The following is a 21,197-nucleotide window of genomic DNA, read 5'->3' on the forward strand; positions in this document are numbered from 1 at the left end:
TGACCAAATGTCCCTATTTACTCGGGGCCGGGACAGTCCCGGTTTTAAAATCTATGTCTCATGTCTCAGTCGATTTACCCAAAACCATTAATTTGTCCCGGTTTTTCACTGCTCGGTTCCGTTTGTCCCATTTATTAAGAAATGAACGTCTATTGCCGCTGACAGAAAAGACCGTGGAAGCAGCAGCGCATTTTGCTTAAAAATAAAATGTGATCTCTGAGGACTGTCAGCTGTCAATCACAACAGATGCCATAGTCGCGCTGGCAATATAAACCAATTGAAAAGCTTAAAAGTCTTCAACGCGTCTACAAGTTGTTGCTGATTGGTCGATGACATTGAAAATTAAAGGTCCCATATTATGCTATTTATCTCCCATCTCCATTTGTTCTAAGAACCCCAAAAACATAGTATTTGAGGTTTATTTTCACAAACTCGCCTGTTTTCCAGAGTTTTAGCCTCTGAAAAGTCACTTTCTGAGCAACTCTACAGAAAACGGCTACTTATGCATATTCATGAGTGGGCGTGTCTATAGACAGGACACTGACTTCCTCCTCCCCGCACGGTGAAGTAGGGCCAGAGGACGGCCCACCCTCCTCCCACCCACTTCGTAGCCGAGCTCAGGCTGCTTTATAAGAACGAGACAAAGCGTGGGGGCGGGGCGTTAAGCAATATCACACTATGTTCACACTGCAGGCAAATGCGACCCAAATCCGATCTTTTTGCCCATATGTTAAAGACAGTTTGAACAGCACAACTCAGATTGTAATAGTACATTGAAGCCGCTGACATCCCTATCCCACCACTGTTGACTCCGACTCCACGTCCAAACAGTCCATTGTAAAGATGTAGCAGCCATCAGAACAAACGACTAGAACAATAAACCTGGCTCTATCCTTTTTTACTCTCCTTAAAGTTATGATTTGCTGACTTCTATTGGAAAGCCTCCATATTTACTTCTGTAAACACTGTGGGGTCATGGGTCACTTTAGGACCTCTTCTGAACATGCGCGTCACTTCAGGGTCGCATTCCGCTCATATTTCAAACTGATTGAAGACGCATTTAATATGTATTATTAACAACCATACACACAAAAATTGGAGTTTTTGAATACTTAATACCGGCAGTGTGTACATAGTGACAGTGTACTGCAGTGTGTAGTTTAAGATATAACGATAATTAACGTTATTTACATTAGCTGTACAGCGGAGTGATATTCAAATCAATTTTATGTTAACTTAAAATGTCGCTTTTTTTTCTCTTTTTTTTTTTTTTTACTGAGGACCACTTTAAATTTGGTTCAGCTGTTGCAATAATCAATTTCATCCTAAATGATGAAAAAAGAAATGTCATTGATGTGGACTTTTTTCATTAAAAATGAAAGCATATGCAAATCGTTGGTGATAATACTGTCCCGCTTTTGAGTTTTAAAAATCTGGTCACCCTAAGTATTTATAATTGTATATTATCTAAATTGAGTTGCAAGGTAATGTTGCCCAATAACCTATTGATTAACCATCATAAAAAACACAATTAGCGCTACCAGCTACACGCAATAGTACATGTTGGCTTGAGTAACAAAATACACCCAACAGAGTAAGGAGTCCTACAAACTTATGACGCTTAATTAACAGATAAAAAACTCATTCATTAATTGCTTCGAGTTTTGTAGAAACAGTAGATTTGGCTCTTTAGGCTTTTCTAAAAAAAAAAAAAAAGGCACGGAGTGGCTAAGAAGAGTGGTGGCAGTGCTGGTGCATATTGTATAGGTTTTTATGAAGCATATGTGTGTTTAATGTTTAAAATCCTGTATTACAAATCCATCCTAAAGGATGCATAGTTAATGTGTGTGCTTCGATAATTTTCTGCTTCTGGATTTGGTCGTCTGAACCAATCAACCAGTCAATGTTTTACTTCATGTCCTGGTCTAAGTAAGCTAGTAGGCAAAATGCTCTTTTATCCATCCACCTTAAGGGATAAATTGCTTTAGCATATAAACAAACCAGTGTTGTAGTCGAGTACCATAGCTCGAGTCTGAGTCAAGTGCTGGAATTACGTCACACGTCATCCAATTTCAGAATTGATGGACCTAATGTTAATTAACTTTTCTGTTTAAAGATTCATGGTTGTGGCATTGAAAAAAAACATATCACAATCAAATATCACCAAACATCATGGAACCATTGTTTGAGTAAGTTTAGAGGCTACGGTTGTCGTTATTTCGCAGCTAGCTTATGATAATATTATCAACAGTCAAAGTAGCATTAGCATCGGCATCTACGGTACTTGCTTCTCTGGGTGCTTCCTGGACAGATGTCGGTTAAAATTCTCTTCCATCGTTCTGTGACAACAAGCAACAGGTCTGCATTTTCCAGCGCTCTACATATCGGTACACGCATACTACAACACTGGAACAATTTAACAGAAGATCTACAGGAGCAGTAAATGGATTAATGTATCCTTTGTGCTTACGTTTTAAAGTAACATGATATGTTTTCTTCCAGGATCCTGCAATAGCTACCAGAAAAAGAGAAGGTAATGCTGCATATGAATCATATGACCGTGGGACTGCTCAGGGAGCTTGGGTGTATGAATCAGATGGGACCAGTCCCTTGTTGGGAGAGGTAAGCTGCTTTTAAAAACCAACACTGTAATTGAGACTGTATTATTCTGTTCTTTAAAGTTTAAACCCATTATTGTTGGCTTGGAATTCAGAAAAACAAACCCTTATTAATTATGCCTTTAAATGTATCAAAAATATTATGGGATTATAATTATGTGTTTGGTCTCAGGCTCTTTTGCATGCATAATTTACATTTAACCTGAGGTTTTGAGAAATAAAAAAAGAAAATGAAAAAATTTAATAGGCAAACATCTGCATTTAAATGATCAAACACTATTATGTTATTGAAGAGTAAAATATAGGTGTAATAAATACTGGTACGTGCTAGGTATTAGTTTGTGTTAATAATGTGTTAAAAAACAACGATATCTTTCCTCAGAGATTTTTAAAAGACGTTTTTAGGCAATGGTTGCTCTAATTAATAGTCTTTCTCTTCTGTTTGCATTCATTGGCATATATATATGCGGCGTAGGCTGGGAATAGGGCAGAAACAACCCCCTCAAAATTTAAAGTTGATAGTAGTAGTTTTACCCATGGGATTATTAGAATTCTGGCCTAAATATAGGCAAATATAGGTTTTGTTTTTTTAGGCATTTTCCTACATAGGAATATTGGTGGCTTTTGCCAAAGACAATTATTGTAATCAGTTCACTGATATAAATACATTGCATGAATGCATGCATAATACAGTAAATCCATCATCCTCACAGACAGTTTTCACAATTTGGGACCAATTTATTAACAGTACTCAATGTGTAATACAAAACTATTGAAGTACTTAGGTAATCAAATGAGGTTTCTTTCTAATTTCAGTTACTTAAAATGTCATTGCTTAAAGCTGCAATATGTAACTTTTTTTTGGCATCATTTGGTCAAAAATCCATAATGATTTTTGAGCATATTGTAATCTGAGTGGAGAGTGAATCTATTCTCCTTCTCCTGACTCTGTAAAATGACATTTAGAGATTTTTCTACAAACATGTGTGCTCCATGAGCTGTGTATGGCGTTACTATTGGTAGCTCGACTGAAGTCAGACATGTAAAAGTGAAATGACAGACGTCCAAGCAGAATTCTCCATAACAGCGTTAGACACAACAGTTGCACAGCAAACCAAGCGGATAAACCGAGGTACAGAAGCAACAGTTTAAAGCCACAAACACTGAGGAGGAACGGATCGCTTTTGCTTTGCGTCCTTGCGGACCTCCGTGACTGAGGAGGTCCGCACCACACACACAATGGTGTCAGAGAGAGTGAGAACAGACGGGATGAATCACGTGTTCAAGGTGAATTCATTTTCTAGTCTGGATGCGGAGTGATGGATATCAGTCTGCTCAGAGCAGCAGGCAGCATAGATCACATAGATCTGTGAGATCTCTGGCGGGGACGAACTGACGGCAGCAACTGCTGCCCAGGAAAGCAACTACAGAGTGATACGTGTATTCATGTTAGAATCTCTGAAACACCAAAAAAATATCCAATAACAAAAGATAAAGTCCATACACTTGTCACTAGTCTATATTGAGAAAAAAGTTGCGTTCACAAAAGAGCGGTAAGGGAGGTTGAGTTTCGGTTTCAAAACGGAGCGCAGAGAGGATTCTGCAAACTGCAGCTTTAATCCATAATATATATTGTTAGGTAAAAATGGGGTTGGGTACAATCTTCCTCTATACCTACAGTACATACCAAGCCTGAATCTTCATTGCCTATAATTCAACCAAACCAAATGTGATGTTTGAGGTTTTTCTCATGGGAGAACATGTAGAAAAATCAGCCTCTCACAGAGGGTGAAGTTGAAATATGAGGGATTAAAAAGCATGTTGTTGCTCCCATGCTTTTTATAGTGTTGGTTTCACACATGATTAAGCCCAGTCACATTTCTAATCTCTTTTCATGCTGTTTATTACAGGTCAAACATAAGCATTGATTTTGCATTAGTGTTTATTTTTGAAATGTTCTGCATCACTGCATTACAGATTGTGTGTGTGTGCATGTGTGTGTGTGTTCCGGAACGATTTTCAAAGGCGTTTGTGCTCCTTGCATATCGGTGTATATAATTGATTTTAGTGTATTTCCATATGAATGTACATGTGTGTCCTGTCTGTAAATTTTGAGGTTATTTCAAAATAGTCTTTACTGCTACTGTGATAGTCCTCAAATGCACAATATTCTGCATCTATGGCAGCTAGTTGCCTGCAAAGTTTCTATTAGTCAATATAAGTGATTGGATAAAGATCAAAATACATCCACATTTACACATAAATATTTTTTTGTTAAATTAATGTATTTTGTTATTCAGACCACGGGCCTCATTGTAGGTATCCTATACAATGCTTTATAAATAAGTGTGCTTGCATGTGCATGGCATGTAACACAAATGGTCAATGCAAATGTCCTCATGAGTGATTTTTTTCATCAAACAAGCTGCTGATCAATTGCATTTTTGCTCAATCATGGCACAAAACGCAAAGAAAAGAAAGTTTTGAACAAAGTAGCAGCGCTTATGGGTGGTTGGAGGCCAGAAAATGTATATTATAGATTTGATAGTCACATTTAGTGGCATCAGTAATCACTGAGATTAGTGATGCCAGAGTTTCCCAAGAGTGAAATGCTGCAGGGGTGAAGAAAAAGATCTGATCTGAAGGTGAAGGGCAGGGAACACCTGGGTGTAGGCACAAAAAGCACACTGTTGTGGGCCAGGACACAACATATTTGCATTTATGGACTCAATGACTCACTAAAGAAACACATCTATAACACGGCAGACTTGGACATATTTATGATTATGCTGATCATTACGTCTGATATATGAGGACATTATATTTACGAGATGAATCACGTCTCCAAAATCTTAGTGTGCCGCCAGGTTCATAGTCAACGTACCAGTGTGTACATGTGCACACTGATTTATTTATTTATTTTGATAAATCATACATTTTGTGTGTCATACACATCTTTCACACCCTGTTTTGTGCATGTGCAACGGTTGTCAATGAGGACCCACATAAATAGTAAATATTAATGGATGAAGAAAAAAGGTGCCAGCACATGGACAGTTACGACTGATAGATTAGACAAATGCACAGGAGACAGACTGGCTGTCTCTGAGTGTCACATTAAGAGGGATGGACAGGGAGAGCCAAGAACTGGGAAAGACGCAAAGCAAAAAGACAGATGATCAGATACAGAGAAAAGGCCAGACACATAGGCGGAGTTTGAGATTCTTGCCAGGGTAGCAAAAGAAAAAAATAGAATTAAATATACATACCGTCTCCAGATTTGCGCCAACCAATGTGTAATATATACAATAATGCAAAAAAGATTAACATAATTGATGTTAACGCACACGCACACACAGCAGATTGGATGAAGCAGCAGAGATGGTGAGCGTGGAACAATCTGATGAAAAGTTGGCATTTTTAAGGTGACGATACAAACACTACTTTAAATGAATTGTGGTCAAAGGCAAGAACGTGTATGTGAAGTGTTCATTATATCCAGAAGTGAAGACTGTCGACATCCATTGTAAGCAACTCAAATTTAATGAAGCACCTCACGACACACGCATCTGAAAAATCTGAATTCTTTGACATAGAGCAACAGTAACGCAAATAGTTAGTTTTATAGAGTAATTCAGTTACTAACGCAGTTACTTTTTTGAACAAGTAGTGAGTAACTATAACTAATTACTTTTTTTAAAGTTACGTTCTCAACACAGTTTATAGGTGGCTAACTTGAGTTTTGTAGGGTTTTTGAATTGAATGTTTTACCTGGAACTCTCATGTGTACAATGAGAAGCCATTTATCAGGTCTTCAAGGGAGATGCATTGAAACACAAACTTGAAAAGAGGAGAGGAGTGTTCAACAAACTGATTGAACTTCCCCATTGGTTTATTCCAATAATCTGTGCATTATTTCAAACTCATTCTAATGTGACACCCCAGCTATTTGCTCATTGTTTCTATTAACATAATTTGCTCTATGAACTACATCACTCATTGTGTATGAATATGTTAAAGAGTGATAATGGCCTGTTGTTAGCAGCGGTGTAAAGGGTGATGATATATTCTACTCAAGTAGAAGTACTGTTACTTGGTTGAAGTTGTACTGAACTACAAGTAAGTCATACATAAAAGACTCAACGACAAGTAAAAAGTATCTCAATTAAATAGTACTTGTAAAGAAAATAACACCAATGAATTAAATTCAAAATAAATTAAAAAAAAAATTATCAGGCTCCAAGTATAGCTACATGTTTGAACTCTAAAACAGTACCATGTCAATGTGCCATGTGGGCAACAACATAATGAACCAAAGAAACTGGCTGGGTAGTGGTCAGTAATGACACAACAAAGAACATATGGATTATGTTCAAAGTGCCTTCATAACCAAATCTGGCAGGCTGTGATGTGATGCATTTGCTTATCTGGTCATTTATTTTTATTTTTTTTATTTTTGTAGTTACACAATGTTCGTTAATCATTTAAAAAAAAAAAAAAAAGTAAAAATACAATTACTGATTTCGTAATATAATCAAAGGAGTAGCTGTATTCCATTACTTTCACCTCTACCTGTCAGGTCCTAAAATTAATGTAGTCTTGTTGTGGCTGTGTAGAATAGTGTTTTAAAGTAATTATAATTGTTAGGTAAGATAATTGCTATTCTTTAATTCTTGGTAAACAATGAGCCACCCTGACTGATGAGCAAATTAATTACTGTCAGTTCTAAATGGAGGTATGGTTGTAAAAAGAAAATGGGAAGACAGAAGAAACAGGCGGTGAAATAAAGGCAAAAAACAGATATGTGCTGCAGCACATTTGAGTGGAGTTGCTGAACATGTTTAATCTGCTGTTGGTACCATTAAAGGTCCCATGTCATTCTATTTTTCACCCATCTCCATTTGTTCTAAGAACCCCAAAAAGGTTTATTTTCCCAAACTTGCCTGTTTTCCAGAGTTTTAGCCTCTGAAAAGTCACTTTCTGAGCAATTCTACACAAACAGGCTGATTTGCGTCCTACTTATGCATATTCCTCCCCGCACGATGACGTAGGGCCAGAGGACGGCCCGCCCTCCTCCCACCCACTCCGTAGCAGAGCTCATGCTGCTTTATAAACACGAGACAGAGCGTAGGGGCGGGGCATTCGCAGGTACATACATAGACTGTAGAAAATACATACAAAGGACGCTGAAATGCTCACCTTAGTGGGCGTGTCTGTTTACATGTCAATCACAGCAAAGAGCTTCCTGGAGGCGCGGCTTCTCCAGCTCAGTGCCGCGTCAAATTCATCATCAAAGTGGAAATGTGTCATCAAATTGGAGCGAGGTGTTTGGGCTCACCCTGCAGTAAGAAAGGAGCAAATCACCCTCTAACTAACTATTGAGGGAATCAATGAAAGAAACACTTTGGCCATGTGTATGAAGCCCAAATAGCACTTTCATGATGTTTAACGCACATAAAAGTCCATTTAGTGTAAGATGGGCCCTTTCAGCAGCTGGAGATGACAAAACCTCAACAACAACAAAAAAAAAAAAAATCAAATGGTTGCAAAAAGATGTAATCTGTGTGGAACCATCAACAAGCTCTGACCTTGGAGTGTTGACCACCTGCCAAAAACATCTGCCAATAAATCTGTTTGTGTGTGTGTGTGTAGGTCTATGTGTGTCAGCATACAGTTGAGCATGTGTTAGTTTGATTCATGTCTTTGCTGCAAACTGGGTTGTAAAGTTACTGCTGGTGGAAGTAAAGGTAAAAGATAGCTGGAGTGAAACAACCTTGAGATTTAATCTCTCTTACGTTCCCCTGAAGCTTTTAGACACGCATGCACATGGAGACACAGGGGCCAATTCACACACAAATCTCTGCTTCTCTCTGTGGACAAATCATTTTTCTCAATACTAGTCATTACAAAAGACTTCTAACACACTGTCACGTTTAGAGATTTTTTATTGCGTTATCGATTTCTCCTCTACTTTGTTCGCTTCCTCAGCTCGTCTCTCCCTTTATCTCTTTGCTCCTTTGCCATTTCTCTCTCTTCAATTCTCCCATCTTCATTTTTCATCTTTCTTTTAATCTTTTTTTCATTGTCATTTTGTAGTTTGAGCTATTTCTGCAGACATAATCTTCACATGCATTTTTTAAAACATTTTTTTTTTAAATATTTTATATTGTTGAAACTTTAGCTTCATTTTGACTTTTTGAATTCAATTGCACAGCTGAGGTTAAAAAAAGAAAAGTTCACATTTTGACTTAATTCAATGTAAATGTTCAACAATAAATAAATGTCCATGGTTAAAAAGTGTTTTCATTTTTCTTATAGGTTTGGCCCGGGGAAACAGTATTTCCAGATTACACCAGTGAAAACTGTATTCAGTGGTGGGTCGATGAATATGTACGATTCTCCAAGGAGATTAAACACGATGCTCTCTGGATTGTAAGTCTGTTTGAAGTCAAGTACTACGAGTTGTCGAATGAGTGACTGGCTGTGTAAAGAATAAGTCTAATTGATACAATCGAGGGAAAGCAAGTGACTGACATAAAGAAAAACTAAGTGAACCATAAGTCACATGATGTTAAATTCTAACTTTGCATCATATTTGCAATTTAAGGTTTGAATTACAGCTAGTTACAAGTCACTTGGTATGTTGATTTTTTTTTTTTGTTGTCAATGTATGATTGTCTTTTTCAAACCCATTCTAACAAATTCTCCTGCAGGACATGAATGAGGTCGCTAATTTCAAGAAAGGATCCACAAAGGGTTGCCAAGCGAACAACCTCAACTACCCACCGTATACTCCAAGTAAGAGACATCTTTAGAGTTTCAAAAAGATCTGAGGCACTGAGAGAGACTGTAGTTAAGAAGCCTTTATTCCACGAGGGCCATTTAATCATAAAAACCAACATGTTTCAGTCCAACAGGCCTTCATCAGGGCAGTTTGTTCAAAATGGCTGCCAAGCTACTTCCTTTAAAGATTTTCAACAGGTCACATGACCAAGTGAAAGGTTACACAAATACAATTAAAATCTGTAGAGTAGTTCATTCAGTGATGTTTAAAAACATGAAAAATGCATTTTATACATAGAGACTTTCTAAACATGTATTAAATTAGAGCCCAGACAAAAGCTGTAAAAAAAAAAAAAAAAAAAGCTACAAGAAACTGAAGAGCACCAGGGAGACACATTTTTTCAAGCAACTTTCTAAGAACAGAAACCCATGCAGCACTCCATGCAACAGTTTTTTACTAAGACACATCTTTTGTAATGTCAGAAGTGTCTGAAGTCGGTCCTGCTTTAGATGCAGGTTTTAACAAGCGGCACGCTACTAGGCTTTGTGTGCATCTGAATTATGACACAGTCATCCATGTAGAAGGATTAAGACCTCAAAAACATGCAGGACTGCAGCCCTTCATAATTAAATCGAGGCACAGTCTAAAGAAGTGTTTATGAGAAGGGCTTTGATGAACATTGAGAACATAAAAAAATAGATTTGCACTCAAAGAACTTTATTATTACTGCTCTATGTGATTGCACATGTTATGCAATTATATGAGTTTTGAAGAATAGTCAATTTTTTACCTTTTTCTATTTTGGTTACATTTTTACCCTATTGAAATTCTTTAAAGTGGGCACAACAGGAAGAGTTTGGGAACAACTGCTTAAGGCATTATGTTTAGGGTCCAGGCACAGTGTGCTTACTTTTATATGTATTTAGGTATCGTGTATTTTTCATTATCATATTGTCCGCAACATTATCATAAAGCTAAAATTTCCCAAACACGGAGATGTGACCTTGCCAAAACATCTTAGTTATTACACTACGAGTTGCTGTCCCCAATGTTTCATATAAGGGGTATAATGATTCGTTTTAGCAACAATTTGATTTGAATCACGGTTCTCTGTATTTGATTCAATTCAAGGATGATATTAGTTCATTTAGAACCATTTAATCCAAATCGATTCAATGACTTGAAATCTATTCAGTAACTTTTTAGCCAAAATAATAATTCAACTAGTGTGGGTGGAATAAATACCTGAATACTGTACAGTACAGGTAAGGCTTCATAGACTGCTGTTGTTTCATGGAAGGGAATCAGCTATATTATATATATATTTATATATATATATGTGTTATGGACATAAACAAACAAGTAAACATTTAATGCCACATGTATTCACACTTCATTTAAATAAAGTCCAACCAACACTTCAATTTCAATTAATAGGATGTTTTTTGCTCCCATTTTCAATACATTTTGAATAAAAAAATAGGTTTATCTGACTCTTCTGCTTGTTTTTTATACATAAAAATAATGCAATATTAATAGAAAAAAATGAAGTGCAACCAAGATCTGTTCAAGTTAAATGAGCAGCGATTAAACTTGATACTTTTTTTTTTTTAAATTGAGTCTAATGCATGAGTCTAATCTAATGCATTACTTCCATGTATTGATACAATCAATTGATTACCTTCTAAAACTATATTAGATTGATTAATGTCATCCAGAGGGCCAACTTGCCAAGCACAGATTGATTTAGATGGATTGTAGGAATATAAATGGATTCATCGATCTAATGGATGAATTGTTACACCCTATACATGAAAAAAAGAAACATTTGTTAGAACCCTTTTTTAATGGTTAATCTACCACTTGATTTATTCTACTTGTCTCTAATTGGATGATTATAACTAGAAAAGCACAGATTCCCAGTTGACATCTTTGTTTTTGTACTTCCTTTTACCCTCCCCTATCTCTACTACTGTCCATTATTTCATTCTCCTCATCGTTTCCACTTCATATAGTTTATATCAATGTCTCACTCAGTCTTTTTTCTCCATCAACCTTACTGTCCCCTTCTCTTTGTGCTCTATGTTTTATTTACTATTCTCTGCCTGCCTCCTTTTACTTCACTCCATCATCCCCTTCATCTTCTTTGTCCCCTCAGAGATTTTGGATGGGGTGATGTACAGTAAGACACTGTGTATGGATGCCAAGCAGGCCTGGGGGAGCCACTATGACGTCCACAGTCTTTATGGCTATTCCATGGTTCTGGCTACTGAAAAGTGAGTCATCTATACTCACTGCCTGAAGTCTTTTCCAGCTTGAGCCATGAAGCCAAATTGCTGCCACCTATAGCAGTGATATAATGGCAAACTGTAATTGCATAGCTCATTGGGAAAATTATTGTGTTGTTGAAAAGGAAGTAAGTGAGCAAAGACCATTGAACAGAAATCTACCAGAAGAAAAGGATGCAAAAATAATGGGTGCTTCACTTTAGAAACGTAACACCCTGAATGAAAATAGTGTGTTTGAAATGCAGGCCAAGTGCATTTTGGATATCATGTGATAAGTACAGGAATATCTTTTAATGACTACATCTCCCAAGCTGCATGAATGAATCACTAACCATCCGTCACTGGAGCAGTTTATTGGCTAGAACACTTACAGACCCAGAGCAGAATCAATGCAATCTACAAACATATTATCAAAGCTATGTTGGTTGGTTTTTTAATTAGTTGGTTGATTAGTTAAATCTTATTTCAAACATGTAGCAAAATTTAATAAAAAAAAAAAAAAAAAAAAACTGAACAGACATAATGAGTAGGCAAAAAAAAAAATGTAAAAGCTTAAAGGGGATATATTATACCAATTTTTCCCCTTTTAAAACAGTTTCCTGTGGTCTAAATCAGTGATTCTGGTCGCCGACCAGTACTGGGTGGGTCGCGGAAAGCTGGCCAAAAAAAAAAAAAAATACTTAATGTCTGTCATGTTGGACTTGTCTTTTATTTTAAAAGAAACTTTTCTTTTGACAGGCATGCTGTGAAAACCATGTTGCACAGCAAAATATATAGATTTATGTTTTAATAAATATTATGTGTGTGTTTTCAACAGCTGTCTTTGAAAAAAACTAAATATGGATGGTTGAATTAAAAAAAAATGTAAAAAGGTGGTCGCGATTTGATGAAAATGCGTTTCCCAGGGTGAGACAAGTTGAGAACCCTGGTCTAAATGACTCATCTGTGCTGGTGTTTGGTTCCCCTTCTGTGGGGTGGCACACACTAAAGGTGCGTTCACCACCGAACGCGACTGAAGTTAATAGTTTGCATTCAAAATCTATGTAAATGGCGCAATGTCAAGAGGTCCTGTGCAACCTAGTCGCTGAAAGTTGAAAAACTCTCCCGTCCTTCATTGTCTGTAGAGCCAAGGCAGCAGCCCCTCCCTCCCGCTACAGTGACACGGCTGCAGCAGGAGGCTTCCTCAATTTACTGTGGCAAAATGAAAGCGGTTAACTTTTTGAGTAAGCCTACATTCTGAGTGAAGTCATCCTCCGTAAGTTGATCATTTAAACTGTAAAAGACGGGGCTGTTAATGATAAGTGCTGGAGAAGAAGTGATCAGCCCTCTCTCTCCATTGTCAACCAGATCCGCTCCGCACACGCACACGCGCACACACACACCACTAGAGCGATGAAGTGACCAAAAAGCACTAGGTTGATTGAAGTGACTGCAGTCGCTACAGTCGCGTTCGGTGTAAAAAAACAATGGCAGACTCCCAATTTAGCTTGTGACATCACAAACTTAGAAAATTTGAAATGGAGCAATTATCTTTGTGTTATAGGATTTACACAGACTACAAACAAACAACTGGGTGGGTTTATTTCACATTTATTTTGTGTATCGGAGGACACTCAAGTTTCCTCATTTCCCCCCTTATCAAAAAAAACTTTTTCATAATATGTTCCCTTTAAATATTCCTATCACTTTTTTTATTATCAATAACTCAATAATCAACTTATCAATAAACAAAATAAAATCATATTTCAATATATTACAATAATTTATGAATCCAAATCAAAGTATTGTCTATGAATTGATAATACAATATACATAGCTGTTCACATAGTACAAACATGCACACACACACACACATACACAAAGCCAAAGGCTATATATATATATATATATGTTATTTATTATAATATTATTATTTCTTCCTAGCTTTGCTACTATGCTTTAGAAAGAACACTAGGGATCAAAAAAATAAAAAATTAAATAAAACACAATTCATTAAAATGTCCTTGAAGATGAAAGATAAAGCTGGGAGCTCTTGGTGTGAAACTTCTCATGGTTTCGTGCCTCATTTAAAAATGCAGCATTAAACCTGCCTGAATTTGGAATATTAACAACTGCAATAATTGCACCAACATCCAACAAATCGTATACTTTAAAGTTGACAGATATTTTAGCATACAGAATAAGAAATCATATGTCTCATTTTGTTCATGTGTATTAAACTCTGTAGCATTTTTGTAATTACCAAATATCACCTGCTTCTAGTTTGCCTAATGAACCACTCTGTCAACAGCATTTACACATTGTGGTTATGCTGTGACTGCTTAATCAAAATAAATAAATACATTACAGGGCCTATGCAACCTAAATGAGAGAATTACAATTTAACAATTAATGCTTTTACTTTGAAATACTAACTATTGCTAGCCAACTCACTAACTCAACCTTTCTACTGAAATGTAGCTTTATTGACTGCTTACAAATTCAGAAAACAGTGTATAAAGTTACAGTAAGCTTTATGATAGTTTTCCTAAATTGGATTAAATCAATCAATATTTTTGAAACCCACATTAAATCGTCTTTTTTGCAATTTTTTCCTACATTGTGTGTGATTTCTTGAAACTTTTCTATTCTTTTGTAGAGAGGGAGTATTGCCACAAGATATACACTAACTAAATCAGTAACTTATAAATTGGTAACAACTTGTAAGTTATCTATTGGCTATCTATAAGGCACAGTTATTGAATCTTTTACAAACTGTTCATATAGTCAACAAGCAATTTATAACTCATTAACTAACAGTTTATTAATGATCTATCAACTACTTATATGGGATATTTATAAAGTGTTACCAAGATGGGTAAATTATTCATTTCAAAACGCCTATACACGTAGGGTGACCCTAAAACTGAAAAAAAGACAATGGCTACAACAGCTAGTATATTTGAACAAAAGCCATTAAATCGGTTGGAACTTCTTACTTTGTAATAAGTGTATGCATTTTATATATGTATATGTTTTCTTCAGAAATGTTAAACGCCGTATTGGCTAAAAACGTGCCTTAAATCGAAACACAAATAAAGATACAAAAAAAAAAAAAAAAAGAATCACGAACTTTAAATCTAACATCTGTATTTGTATCTGTTTTTTTCCATCCCATTCAGCAATGTCTTACTTTTATTTTTCTGCTTTCTTTCCATTCCAACAGAGCTCTGCAGCAGGTGTTTGGAGAAAACCGTACCCTGATGTTGACCCGGTCATCCTTTCCAGGTGTGGGAAAATATTCTGGTCACTGGCTTGGAGATAATGCAGCCAACTGGAATGACATAAAATGGGCCATCCCTGGCATGCTAGAGTTTGGCCTTTTTGGGATTCCCTATGTGAGTTGTAAACCTCGACTAAAGGGCAAATTGTGTTTTACTTATTTTCCATATTTGTTAAACTGTTACGCTATTCCAAAGAACTCTTCCTTTCAATTTGTATAGCTCGTTTTATAGCAATTTTGTCAATGTGCAAAATACTAACCTGAAGAAAGACACTTTTTTGAAAAATAAACAATACTTTATATGGTTATTGCTTTAGCATTTCGAACCAAGTCTATCATTTGAATATTTCTTATTTCCCATATTCTTTGATAATCGAGTGCAGCTGCTTGATGAGAACATTGTTTATCTGCTAAGACATAACTGTGTTGCGACATGACTCAAAAAGTAATACTCAGTTGAACAATATAGTGTTTGTGCTGTACCTCTGGTGCGCACTAAGAAGAAATCAACAGAGAGTCCCACGTACATGCCAGCACACACTCACTTATCCAGCTGTGCACATCAGGTGGTCTTATGGCCACCAAGTGTTTGGAATGAGGTTTGTATTTGTCTGATATAAACCATAAAATGCTAAAACAAAGCAAAAGGCAGAACAGGAAAAAATGGGATTTGGACACATTACCTTATAAAGAATGTTCTATTGGGGGAGGGGGGGGGTCGTTTTATATAAGAGAAATCAAGCACAACATCTCATCTTGGGATTCTATTGTGCAATAATAACATGAAAGATGATCAGCCTCAACAGTTTTAGACCAGTTTACATGTCTGCACCGTCCTGTTGTTGTGTTGACACTTCTGTCACAGTAGCAGATTTATTTAGATATACGTGTATTTTCTTAATAATGGCACCGTGACAAAATTTCACAATTGCATTACCGAGACAGATTGCTGTACTTTCCGTAGAGCCAACAGTAACCCCCTTTATTGGGTTTTCTGTCAATCTAGTTAAACAATATTTCAACTGTGTTTTTGCTGGACAACAGCATTTATGTTCCACAGGCAAGAACAAAATGTCAAATTGTCATTCTTGTGTACATTCACAGATTGGAGCTGACATTTGTGGATTTTTTGATAACAGCAGTGAAGAGTTATGTCGTCGTTGGATGCAGGTTGGGGCTTTCTATCCCTTCAGTCGAAATCACAACGCTCAGGGCTACGAGGTATGGAAAAGTTCAACCACTTTGTCAGTATTATTATTTGTATGCACCGGCAGTATATTGAAATAAAAAAGCCTTACATATAAAGGTATTGCAGTGCAGCTTTGCAAAACATGTCGTTTAAAATGTGACATTGTTACAAAGTGGCAATGGAAATAGTATAATAGAGCAGGTCAGTGCTTGATTTGTAAATCAGGTCCCGGAGCCAGGGGCGGGTCTTGGAAATGTTGGTTAGGGGTGCACATACTCGGATTAAGGTGGCACACTACATTTCAAATAATAAAACAACCACTTAAAAGCACGGTTATTAATATTGTTTACCCTAAATGATTATAACATGGGCATTTCCCTTATATGTTAAAGCAACAAAACTTGTTAAACATTTAAAGAAAAAAACATGTATGTGATATGTATGCAATAAAATAGATAAAAAAAAAAAAAAAACACAAAGCTTTATACTTGTTTAAAGTTCAAATATGTTAAACTACTGCCACGACAACAGCTAGGAAAGTGGCTTAACCTGATTTGTGAGTTGCACCACTCAAAAAATACCACAAAAACATCAGATAAGAGTCATAAACGAGCAAAATATTGGATTCAGTCACTTTAGCCTGTCGTGTACATTCCCAATTTTTGGTATTCGGACTGACGTTAAAGCAAAACTAAGTAACTTTTCACCTTAATAAATCCTTCTCATAGTCCCTGTGAGGGTAATACAAGTGTTTATGGGGTGATTGGGGGGTCATTCATCTCCTCCTGCTGTCTCTGGCCAGAAAACCACGCTTGCAACTTTCCCTGCCTCCAAGCTGGTACCAGTCTAGCAGCTCTGTTCTCATTCTCGTGGCAAGACATACTGCTTTACGACTGCCCAATACACACTAATGCAAGACTCTCACCAGCCCCATGGCTGCACATGGTTGTCTACAAATAAACCTTTCTCAAACTTATATCACGGCGGAGCCAGAAAAACAAAGGCAGAGAAGAGCTTTGTCCGAGGAGGGGAGGAAAAAGAAACGGGAATCGGATCAACAGAGGGCTCAAACACAAATCCACTTGGGCAAGGACAGAAACTGGCACTTGTTTACATTACTTATTTTGTTCGATAGTACCCAACTCTTCAGACATTTCTTTGTGTTATCCTTCTTCTATTGTCTTAGGAGAGCAGGGTTGCCCATGTAGCTGTGGGGTGGGGCAGGCGGTGGGCGGTGTGGAGTGTTTACGACAGTGACATAACCAAAAGGGACCTTTAGGGGGAGCGCTAAGTGCAAGTTACTTGCTGCTGCTTTAAATGCTAAACATGAATGAAATTGTTTATAACTGTTTTCATTCAGAATGAAAACAATGGTATATCCTCAACAGGTTTGATGTGTGAAATTTGAGACTTTGAGCAATAGAACATTTTTGATTTCGATTTCATTTGTCTTTTGTGAATCTGGATGGGGTGGCACTCGGGGTGGCCAATCAGATTCTAGGGTTGGCACACGCAACCCTGGGCCACCCCGTTGGCCCCGGGGGGCCTTTTGCTAACTAAATGGGCCAATGATATCACAGGAACACAAACAACCAATCAGTTTTCAAAAAGCAGACAATCACCCGTTACGGAGGGCATCCGTCTTTCTCTCTCTTTGAGTGACAGCTGTCAAAATCTGTCGTGTTTCAGCAACAAGGACAGACCAAAATCACCGCTAATTTAACCACAAAGGTCACTAAACTTTCAGAACACGCACATATATATATATATATAGTTCTTCAACAGGATAGGTACAATTCAGAGACACATTGCTACATTGTATGTGATATTACATCAGTAGTTCCCACTTTTTTAGGTCGTGACCCCATTTTAATATCAAACATTATTGGTGTCTCCAGAGACTTGTTTTTCTTTCTAGAATTAGCTTTTAATAATGTTTGCTGTTGCCAGAATTAGTGAACAAAGATGTGCCAGCTTAGATTTTTATACTGCATTTTATTTGAACTAGATTTATATTAGAGAAAGTGAAAGTATACAGTTTTTAAGACTGTTTTGTGTGTGGTGTTATAATTTGAATAATAATATTAAAACACATTTGTAATCAGTAGTTTTTTTTTATTATTATAAATTATTAGACATTTCAGGGGACCCGACATGGGATCAAGACCCCAAGGATGAGAAACACTGCATTACAATATTGTGTGCAGCGGTAATGGGGTACATGGCTGAAGGGGTAAAGGACTGTGAAAAGTTTGGGAAACACTGCTCAATCCACTTTGGTTATTATTATTTTCTTTATGTACCATTGAGCATTATTAAGCCTGATTTACTCTGATAGCTACTCAAGCTAAATACATTTAAAACGCACCACTAGTACTGTTTATCTTTTGATCAAATTAAACTGTAGAATGAAATGTCAACATTTGTCATAACATATCAGTGTATTTGAGGTGTGAGAATAACAGTGTAAGGACATATGTGTTCATCATTGTTAGTCTCATGGTGAAGGGGAGGGACGGTGAGACTTTTTTTTTTTTACCATAATATGATTTATTTGTTGCCCAAAACAAAACAGTCAAAACAATATTTAACGACTAACTGTATTTGTCTGCCTGCAGGATCAAGATCCAGCTTTTTATGGTCCTGATTCATTACTGGTGAAGTCTGCCAAACATTATCTGATAATACGTTACACACTTTTGCCTTATCTCTACACACTTTTCTACAAAGCTCACACCACAGGAGAGACTGTGGTACGCCCTGTCATGCATGAGTAAGTCTATCCATCTATCTATCTATCCTGCCCAAATTGGTGTTTTTGTGCCTTTTGATGTTGAAATGGTGTCATCAACGTCTTTTATCTCAATTGTAGATTCTACACTGACCCAAACACTTTAACAATAGACAGACAGTTTCTCTGGGGGAAACATCTGCTCATCACACCTGTTTTGGACCCGGTGAGTTACAAACACGTGCACACACACAGTGAAGTACCTTTGCTGACTCAAAACATGCTTTCATGCATGTTATCTATTTGTCCACATTGAGAATATACTGTTTACATTGCATACGTGTCAATATATACAGTATATATATATATATATATATATATATACACAGTATACACACACACACGCACACGCGCACGCACGCACGCACGCACGCACGCACAGATCTCGACTGGGAAAACATGACATGGGATTTCCTTTGTTGCTCTCCCCTTATCGCATCCGTCTTTTATTTTTCCGTCTTTCTCACCCTTCCTCTTTTTTCTCAGTTCTAATGAGAGCACTGACCTCATTACTAGCAGATTAGCAAGTGTAGATAGTGTGTACATGTGTGCGTTTGTTTCAATGTGACTGAGTTAAGTGCATGCAGCTCAGAAAGTATATGCATAAATGATCTTGCCAGTAAAAGTGTGTTGCTGTGCACATGGAGTAATAATGGTCATGTCAGAGTGGCCTAAATAATGAACAATTTAGCGTGGCCTCTTGTGAATTACAGAGCAGTAGAGAGCGAATTGGATTCCATTGTGGGACTGGGAATAAATTACCCTCAATCAGTTTGATTGCAAAAAAAAAGTTTCTAATGCAAGAAGTTGGTGGTGGCGTGCATTTGTGCTCTCGAAAATCTAAGCCACTCTATATTGAGGTAATACAGGATCTGTATTGAGACTGGTAAGGGATTGTACTTTGGTGAACAACTGCTACGCCTATATGAATTATTCCTATATACTAATAGGAATTGTTTAAAAAAACAAAAAAAAACAAGGCATATTATTCAAGGAAAAATTAAAACAACACCCTATTGATTATGCAACTTAGACATGCAGACAACCACTTTCAATGTAATTTTATGAGGCTTAAAAAGATTAAGTTGATTTCTTCTTCATTTCCGGACTAATTCCAAATATTAAAGTCCAACTAACTTTGCTATTGTTTTGCCAATATTGACTTATAATTGCGCATTCAAAGGTAAACCTGTTTTTGGAATTAGGTGTTTTTCCTGGAACAGTCCACATTGGTTTTCCTGTTATAGTGTTGATTGATTGACTCTATGTAAGAGACGGCTGTGTTCAAAATTGCATACTAACATACTACACACTCAATGAGTGCATACTGTCTACACACTATTAGTATGGAATATGGATGGACCGTTCCCACTGAAGTACACTTCCAAGTTTCCCAAAATGCATTTCAAACCGATAAAAAGGATAAAAAACAAAAGCACATTGATAAATAGCTCAAACAATTCTCCATCTTTGAATTTGAAGTGAGAATGTGACCAAGTAGAATATCAACAAGTGGTCATTTGATCTATAAAACTTGTGGAAATGCTTTTCATACCTATATTTCGAAGATTTTCGGAGACCCACCATTGTGCTACTAACAAAACTTCTGCTTAACTTCAAAACAACAGCGCTATTTACAAAAGCATTAAAAACTAATGGAAAACAAGAAGAGATGCTTTTGGTTTGACTTTAAATTGGAGCCTGTCCCAAGATGATTTTAGGTTCCGCTCGCAATGCATCATGGGGCGGTTGAGTATGACTAGGGTGCTCACCGCACATACTCAAAATAATGTCCAGATATAGTATACATCCGGGTATTTCTTGCATACTTAATCTTTCCATACTATCTAATATGAATCCACTACATACTCAATTTGATGTCAGATTTCGAACACAGCCAATGTGTGTGACTCTTAAGGGCCCTGTAAAGAGACAGTATCGCCTACTTGTGAAGGGTCAGTGTCTGATCTGAAACAACTCTCCACATCCTGCCATCACAATCCTTTGTCATTACTCACATCTCTCTCTCCGTCTCTCTATATTTATCGCTTCGTCCATCCGCCTCTGCCTCTCTCTAATGATGCTCTTGCTCTATCATTCAGATCAGTCAATACTTTAACCTTGATCTCTGTGATAAACTCCAGGATCTTCTGCCCTCTCACTCTCTCTCCTTCATTTTTTCCCCTCTGGTCTTCATCTATACTTCCAATCTTAGTCCTCATGCCTGTTTTTCTCTTTTCTTTTTCAATCCCCCTTTCATCAAAT

General features: G+C 37.0%; 1 protein-coding gene across 3 annotated transcripts in view; it reads left to right on the forward strand.

The window, feature by feature from the left end:
* The window catches only part of si (sucrase-isomaltase), a 70,830-nt gene that overhangs the window by 12,655 nt on the left and 36,978 nt on the right, over window positions 1–21,197 (forward strand). For all 3 annotated transcript variants that reach the window (XM_028464280.1, XM_028464282.1, XM_028464279.1), the window contains 8 exons: window positions 2,503–2,622; window positions 8,937–9,050; window positions 9,332–9,416; window positions 11,561–11,678; window positions 14,896–15,067; window positions 16,057–16,173; window positions 18,760–18,914; window positions 19,014–19,098. In XM_028464280.1, coding sequence (XP_028320081.1) covers window positions 2,503–2,622; window positions 8,937–9,050; window positions 9,332–9,416; window positions 11,561–11,678; window positions 14,896–15,067; window positions 16,057–16,173; window positions 18,760–18,914; window positions 19,014–19,098 — 966 coding nt within the window. The remainder of the gene's footprint in view (window positions 1–2,502; window positions 2,623–8,936; window positions 9,051–9,331; window positions 9,417–11,560; window positions 11,679–14,895; window positions 15,068–16,056; window positions 16,174–18,759; window positions 18,915–19,013; window positions 19,099–21,197) is intronic.

Source organism: Gouania willdenowi, chromosome 13 (genome assembly GCF_900634775.1).
Source record: "Gouania willdenowi chromosome 13, fGouWil2.1, whole genome shotgun sequence".
Classification (NCBI taxonomy): Eukaryota; Metazoa; Chordata; class Actinopteri; order Blenniiformes; family Gobiesocidae; genus Gouania; species Gouania willdenowi.